The following is a 7,752-nucleotide window of genomic DNA, read 5'->3' as shown; positions in this document are numbered from 1 at the left end:
TTGCTCAACGTCATTGTGAACCGCAGATGTTTTTCGGATACAAAGCTGAGGAGGAAATGGCGCAAAATAAACGTAATTCCACCGACTGATACCGATATGAACACAATTCTGTCAGTGCACCTCAATGGCCCATTTATCTATTATACGCTGCCAAACCGTTCACCAACAGCCAATAAAAAAAAAACAGAAAACCCCAGCAATGCTACGTAACCATAGCATCCGTTTTGATTCTCACGTTCGCTAACTCTTTCGAGTTTCCTCGTCATGGATGACATGCTAACTGGGATCCACCTTAGCGGTAGCCTCCGCTAAGCTGTAGCCTCCTTCTAGCTATAGCCTGCTCTTAGCCATAGCCTCCTCTTAGCTATAGCCTCCTCTTAGCTATAGCCTCCTCTTAGCTATAGCCTGCTCTTAGCCATAGCCTGCTCTTAGCCATAGCCTGCTCTTAGCCATAGCCTCCTCTTAGCCATAGCCTCCTCTTAGCCATAGCCTCCTCTTAGCCATAGCATCCTCTTAGCCATAGCCTCCTCTTAGCCATAGCCTCCTCTTAGCCATAGCCTCCTCTTAGCCATAGCCTGCTCTTAGCCATAGCCTGCTCTTAGCCATAGCCTCCTCTTAGCCATAGCCTCCTCTTAGCCATAGCCTCCTCTTAGCCATAGCATCCTCTTAGCCATAGCCTCCTCTTAGCCATAGCCTCCTCTTAGCCATAGCCTCCTCTTAGCTATAGCCTCCTCTTAGCCATAGCCTCCTCTTAGCCATAGCCTCCTCTTAGCCATAGCCTCCTCTTAGCTATAGCCTGCTCTTAGCTATAGCCTCCTCTTAGCCATAGCCTCCTCTTAGCTATAGCCTCCTCTTAGCCATAGCCTCCTCTTAGCTATAGCCTCCTCTTAGCCATAGCCTCCTCTTAGCTATAGCCTCCTCTTAGCCATAGCCTCCTCTTACCCTCTGCCTCCTCTTAGCTATAGCCTGCTCTTAGCTATAGCCTCCTCTTAGCCATAGCCTCCTCTTACCCTCTGCCTCCTCTTAGCTATAGCCTCCTCTTAGCTATAGCCTCCTCTTAGCAGTCCCAAATGATGGATACTCTGTTTGCCTTGGGGGTTTGGAGGGGTTGAGGGGGGAAGATGGGAGGGGAGACGGGGGGTGGGGGTTATGGCCTTGGGGATGCGATAGGGTGGGGGGAGGGGGGAGGGCTTGGGGTCGAACTATGGGAGCATTCATTCATTTGGAAACGGCTGAGCGCTAGTGCTGACTGTCTGCCTGTCGCTGCAGATGGTCGGCAATCAAGGCCATTGAGGCGGTCCACGTAGAGCAGCTACCAGCTGCACCCCGGCCCCTTTGTGTTGACACGCACCGAGGGGTGAGGGGGGGAGGGAGGGAGGGAGGGAGGGAGGGGGGGGAGAGAGGGGGAGGGAGGGAGGGAGGGAGGGGGAGGGAGAGAGGGAGGGAGGGGGAGGGAGGGGAAGGGAGGGAGGGAGGGAAAGAGGGGGAGGGAGAGGGAGGGAGGGAGAGAGGGGGAGGGAGAGAGGGGGAGGGAGAGGGAGGGAGAGAGGGAGGGGGAGGGAGGGGGAGGGAGAGACGGAGGGAGGGGGGAGGGGGAGGGAGAGAGGGAGGGAGGGGGAGGGAGAGAGGGAGGGAGGGGGGGGAGGGAGGGAGAGAGGGAGAGAGGGAGGGAGGGAGGGGGAGGGAGAGAGGGAGGGAGGGAGAGAGGGAGGGAGAGAGGGAGGGAGGGAGGGGAAGGGAGAGATGAAGCGAGAGAGAGAGAGGGGGGGGATCCAGATGGAGAGAGAAAAAGAGGGGGGGAAAGATAGAGACCCAGATGGAGAGGGAGGGGGAATGGGAGACAGAGAGGGGGAGACAGAGAGGGGGAGAGAGAGAGAGAGAGAGAGAGAGAGAGAGAGAGAGAGAGAGAGAGAGAGAGGGGAGAGAGAGAGAGCGAGAGAGAGAGAGAGAGAGAGAGAGAGAGAGAGAGAGAGAGAGAGAGAGAGACACACACACCAGTAGCCATAAGTAACCTCTACTGAAGCCTCTCCCTATCGCCTTATAACCACAACGAGCCCACATAGTATTTTATTTTGGCTCGGCACAGATGTTCTCATTAAAGCGATGATACACACCCGACCACAACAACAGCTGAACCACAGAGAGCAGGCCTTTTTTGGACAGCATCACCAATACCATCACCCACTGCAATCGTTCATATATTATAACCATAGTCATAACCTCCCGCTCCAACGCCGAGCGTACTGAGGCATCGTTGGAGCCACATCGTTGTGGTTATAGGTCGTGTATCCAGCACCACAACACCTCCAAAGTGATTATGTCATTGTTTTGCGGTCAAGAAACCATCGTCACAGCTGAACAACGCTCTCAGCATCAGCCTCTCACACTCGGGCAAATAAAAACATACGTTTTTAGAAACATCGGGAATCACAACATTATTTAGCACGGGTTGCATCACATTGCCCACATCGCCTCCGCAGAACAACACACACATACACTCCTGTATGTGTGTTTGTGTTTGTGTGTGTGTGTGTGTGTGTGTGTGTGTGTGTGTGTGTGTGTGTGTGTGTGTGTGTGTGTGTGTGTGTGTGTGTGTGTGCGCGCGTGTGTGACCAGCGCACGCATCTCTGACCGGCCATTTGTATCCGGTGAACCTGACACATTCCTATGACGTTATGGGAGGGAGGGAGGGAGGGAAGGAGGGGGGGGGGGGGGGGCATGACCCTTATGAACACCACAACAAACGGAACAATCGATAAATCAATGACAAATCAGGTTATTGTCATTATAAAACGATCCAACACGATTACGTATGAGGTGTTTTCCCTAGCAGCACATTTCCATAACAGTTAGACACCAGGGCGATTATTATTATTATTATTATGTTCATCTCTTTTCTCCGTACCTTTCTGAATGAGATCGTCGATCTCCAGGTCGAAGTCCAGCCGGTGGCAGCGGCTCCACAGCCCCATGTTGGTGGAGTTGTACTGGCGGCTGCACTCGTCCGCGGCGCTCATGGCAAACAGCTGCCGTCGGTGGCGGGCCAGCGAGCGCAGCTTCTCCTCGCGGCGCTCCACGCGATCCACCCGCTCCACGCGATCCACCCGATCCACCGGGCTGGCCGCGCGCAGCGGCAGGCTGATGTTGGGGATGTAGATGAAGCCCGGGTCCTTGCGGCGGTTGGAGAAGCTCCGGCACCGGTCTCGGTAGCGCCGGGCGTCCGTTTCGTACCAGTGGTCGGAGCAGATCGCCACGGCCAGCATCCCCAGGGCGCACAGGGAGAGCGAGAGCCCGGCGTACAGCAATAACTTCCCGGCAGCCATACTCGCGGCGTCTGTTCGCGTCAAAGCATCCGCATCAGCGACACCTCATCGACCAAAGAGCGAAAAAAAAAAGAAGAAAAATGGACACACACAACCCCTCGACTGAATGACAGGACGGCTCCCTTTTGACGTCCCCTCACACACACATACAGACACACACACTCACACAAACGCGCGCTACTAGTCCTGTGAATTCCGCTTCTTCACGTCCCCGCTCGAGATCGATGGCGACGGAGAGGGCATTGTCGTTGTCGTGGAGGTATGGACGAACGAAAGACGACCGTACGCGGATGAACAGCAGCCCTCCAGCCCGACCGAGGCGGACACCTGGCGCTATAGAGTCCGCGGCTGTTGGCTGCTGGGCAGTCTGTCTGCAGCGGAGAGCAGAGGAGGAGGAGGAGGAGGAGGAGGAGGAAGAGGAGGAAGCTTATCTCCTCCCTGGCTCAGCGTCCCTCCTCGTGCTGTTGCGTGTTGTCTGGATGGCGCGGGACAGAAGGGGTGGGGGGAGGAGGGAGGGGGGCGAAACATGTAAGCCTACACTCGTCTGATTGGGCGACAGGGCAATGAAATGGATAAACGTATGTTTGGGAGTTGATGCAGGCCTCACGCTAATGGTAAGGCGATGGCCCGTTTGGACCGAGGCGTTGTCCGCCCTGTGTGTGTGTGTGTGTGTGTGTGTGTGTGTGTGTGTGTGTGTGTGTGTGTGTGTGTGTGTGTGTGTGTGTGTGTGTGTGTGTGTGTGTGTGTGCGCGCGCGCATGCGTGTGTGCGTGTGCGTCCACCTCGCTGTAATGAAGCAGGATGCATGATGGTCAATGAATGCCGCGGGACAGAACCGATAGGCTGTACGAGAGAACCGCGTGTTTTTCCGCTTTATTTGGCTTTATTTTGCCGTGTCAATTGTAAGATGACGTAGGCCTACTCACCATCGGATGTCGGCTGCAGATCTAACCGCAATATGTATTTTTATCTATTTAAATTGATCAAGGTGATTTGATCGTTGTTTATCCACTTGTGGACCGGTCCTCCCTGTGGAGTCGGGGTTTGGATCGCAAACAATGTATAAGTAGGCCTAAACATAGTCTGAGAGATGATTAAATATGCTGTGTTTATTCAGGATTGACATCGGCCCGTACCTGCAGCTGCACGCTGATTGGACCTCCGCGTTATGACGCGCAGAGCGCCCCCTTCTTTTTTCTTTTTTATGACTTTCACATTTAATGTGTGTTGAGGTCACAGGTAGCCTGCTGAAATGCATTCCCAAGTCTTGAGTCTACTACCTGACAACATAAATATTATATATATATTTGAATCAATAAAAAAAACTGTTTATTTTCCTTATCTACAAAAAAAGTAGGCTACAAGGCATGCCAAATTACAGATATCAGATTAGGTTGTTATGCTTCATAATAGTAAATGTTTATTTAAAATGGTCTAGGCTAGGTAATTTAATTAACGTATAAATTGTCAGTTGTGCATATTATAATACTAGAATCAGATATAAACATAATAAGGTAATACCTCTGTGATTACCTAATAATAATATAGACACCAACAAAGTTGGGCAATTTATATGTGCTATAGGCTATTAGTGGATATGCCTTGTATATGCAACGAGGATAGGACATATCTTTTGAGCCCTTTAAGCTAAAACAATGTAATTTCACAACTGTTATTATTGTTGTCATTATTCTAATTATTATTATGTTAGCTCATAATATGGAGGGGCCATAGCCCCAAAACATTTACGGAGAGGAAGAGTTCTCTAACGTTGCCATCCTCATATTGCGTTAAGAGGAATCCTTTAAGATTTATAATGTGGTTGTGATTATGATTATGATTATGATGACGGTGGATAGCTCATTATGAGTTGTATTATGCCAAAGGCACATCTCCACCTTGTGGGCACGAGAAAATGTTTCACCAGCAAACCAGCATCAAACTTGGTTATATAAATACGGCCTGAATGTGGTTTGAATACTCAAACACTCAAGAAATGTGAGAAATGCCCTAGGCGTGCCCATACCTCGTCAAATATCGCAATCGAAAGACCTATATATTTGTATGCATACAATTAACTATCAATCATACAGTTCAAACGACTTTTCCACCAAATGAGGATAACAAGCTACCAAAAATGTCCTTGGCAAGGATATTTTATGTCATCGTTATAGGCAGCAATATACTTAAAGGTCTACTCATACCATCATTGTAGTGAAGTGCAGCATTTGACCAAATTGTAAAGCAAAAAAAAAAGGCCACCGTTACAACACTGAAATGTTGGACAATGGCCCTAAATTAATTGAAGATTCTTCATTATACATCGAAAGAAAAAACGGCTTCTTCCATAGATATGGTTTCTTTGTATGTAGCGCCCTCTCGTGGCAATACATTGTAACTTGTATCGAAGATATCACCCCTTTTTCCTCAAATATAAACGATAATTGAGTGTGAAGACATAAGAAACTTACAGTAGGCCTAACACATTGAAATTATGTCATACATATTTTATATAAATCACACCCTATATTGTATCACCACACCACATATTAAATGGAAACCACTAAACAGTTGTTTTTTATCCTCAATTCATCCGTGTTGACAGATCTATTTTATTTGTTACCTAATATATATAACACTGTTACAATTACTGCGATACGGGTTTCAACGTGAGGTACACGGAACCTTTGTGGTACACGGAACCTTTGTGCGACCAAAAGTAAACGCAGGAATAGTATAAGGGCCGGACGCCTGGGAAACACGTCACTACGTCGACTGCGCTCTATTTGCGTCACCTACGTAACGCCTCCTGAACCAATCACATGCGTTGACTAGCAAAAGTCCTTGAAGGTTAGCCCATGCAAGCTTAATCCATGTTTTCTTTTACGAGTATGTAGTACTATCTGATTAAAAAACGCTATATTGTCAACAGAATTGTCAACAGCAACAGGTAAGGTTCTCTCATCTAATGACCTGCAGCATTACAGTGGACGCCTTATCCATTCATTGCTGCGTGTGATGCTGAACGTGTCCACCACTATGTCCACTAGATCCTTCAGAACACTAAACTAAAAAACATTTGTGCAAATTTTCATCTCGTTTTCCAGGTATGGCTTCGCTCTCCAGCTACGCCGTGCGCATGGCGCGCCTGAGTGCCCGCATCTTCGGGGAGGTTGTCCGTCCTACAGACTCCAAGTCCATGAAGGTGGTTCAGCTCTTCCAGGAACAGCCGATGGGCCAAAGGAAAGAGGTGTACGACTGGTACCCCAAGCACAAGGTCTACTATTCCATGACCCAAAGGCTAAGGTTCATGGGACTTTTCAGGTAACAGAACGAGGGAAAATCAGTTATTGGTAGAATGATTACAAGTCAGTTATGGTTAGCTTATATTAATACCGATTCAACGCACGTTTAACTGTTACATGCATGTAGACCTCAAACGTGTTTTCTCAAATAGTAAAAAAAACGTAACTTAAATACCATGAACTATATACAAGCTCTTGTTTACATGTTGTCATGCGATGGTTATCACGTAGTACAGTATATGATAGCTGTTGGAACACGTGTACATTGAATGTGTTTGGGTTTTCTGGGCGAGGTAAAGGGCAGTGTATTCGTTTCATCGCATTCGACCGAAGAGTTTACCTGCTGATTCCTATGTTAACTGAGGGTCGTCCATTAAAACCTAATTGAAAATGACACAACATTAGGAAATACTTCAACACAAAACATATCGGGGCCGTTTCCAGCCTTAACAAAACAAGTCCCTCATTTCTCCCCCTCTCTGTGCAGAGACGAACATGAGGACTTTAAAGAGGAGATGCGACGCTTGAGAAAGCTGCGAGGCAAAGGGAAGCCGTTGAAGGGCGAAGGGAAGAGGGCGAGCAAGAAGAAGTGAGCCCATCCTGGAACCTAAGGAACTACACAGAACTCTCTCTCTCTCTCTCTGTGTACCAGACAAGTCACTGGCCACCCTATCTTGAGTGCAGCCTCGGACTTTACCTCTGAAGAAGATTCCAGTGTGTTGCCTAGTTGGCCGTCCAGCCACATCGATAAGACTTGTGTGTTCATTGTGTATATTCTGCACATGTGGGCACATACATTCACACAGTATATTGTGGTATTCATGAATAATATTGAGGTATATATGTGTGCTTTTAACATGTCAAATAAACAATATTGCCATGCAGTGTGTTTTTGAAACAAAATGGAATGAATTCTTTATATTATTTAACAGACTTGGGTAAGGGAATTACCAAAAGTGAGGTCATTCAATAAAATATTAAATGCTTGTATATTCCATGTAAGGTATTGCACTAATGCACACACATTAAGTAAGTAAAATACTAGTTCATAATGTTGATTTCATCATGTAAAATAGACAACACATACTGCAATATTTCCACGTTGACCTATTGTGATTGATCTAT

At 47.9% G+C, this 7,752-nt stretch overlaps 2 protein-coding genes across 2 annotated transcripts in view; one reads left to right on the top strand and one right to left on the bottom strand.

Annotated features, from left to right (window-relative positions):
* Positions 1–3,518, bottom strand: part of tmem178bb (transmembrane protein 178Bb) — a gene marked incomplete at its 3' end in the record, with an annotated part of 76,508 nt that extends 72,990 nt beyond the window's left edge. The window contains exon 1 of the mRNA XM_079734040.1: positions 2,906–3,518. Within this exon, the coding sequence (XP_079590166.1) occupies positions 2,906–3,323 (418 nt within the window). The 5' untranslated portion in view covers positions 3,324–3,518. The remainder of the gene's footprint in view (positions 1–2,905) is intronic.
* A 2,617-nt stretch (positions 3,519–6,135) lies between these two features.
* mrps33 (mitochondrial ribosomal protein S33) lies at positions 6,136–7,641 on the top strand. Its single transcript, XM_079734164.1, has 3 exons — positions 6,136–6,272; positions 6,430–6,646; positions 7,115–7,641. The coding sequence occupies exons 2-3, from the start codon at positions 6,432–6,434 to the stop codon at positions 7,218–7,220; spliced, it is 321 nt and encodes a 106-aa protein (XP_079590290.1). The 5' UTR covers positions 6,136–6,272; positions 6,430–6,431; the 3' UTR covers positions 7,221–7,641.
* The last annotated feature ends 111 nt before the right edge of the window (positions 7,642–7,752 follow it).

The sequence above is a fragment of the Pollachius pollachius genome (genome assembly GCF_949987615.1).
Source record: "Pollachius pollachius genome assembly, chromosome: 4".
NCBI classification, from domain to species: Eukaryota; Metazoa; Chordata; class Actinopteri; order Gadiformes; family Gadidae; genus Pollachius; species Pollachius pollachius.
The sequence above is the reverse complement of the archived record's forward strand: the minus strand, read 5'-3'. Positions and strand labels throughout refer to the sequence as shown.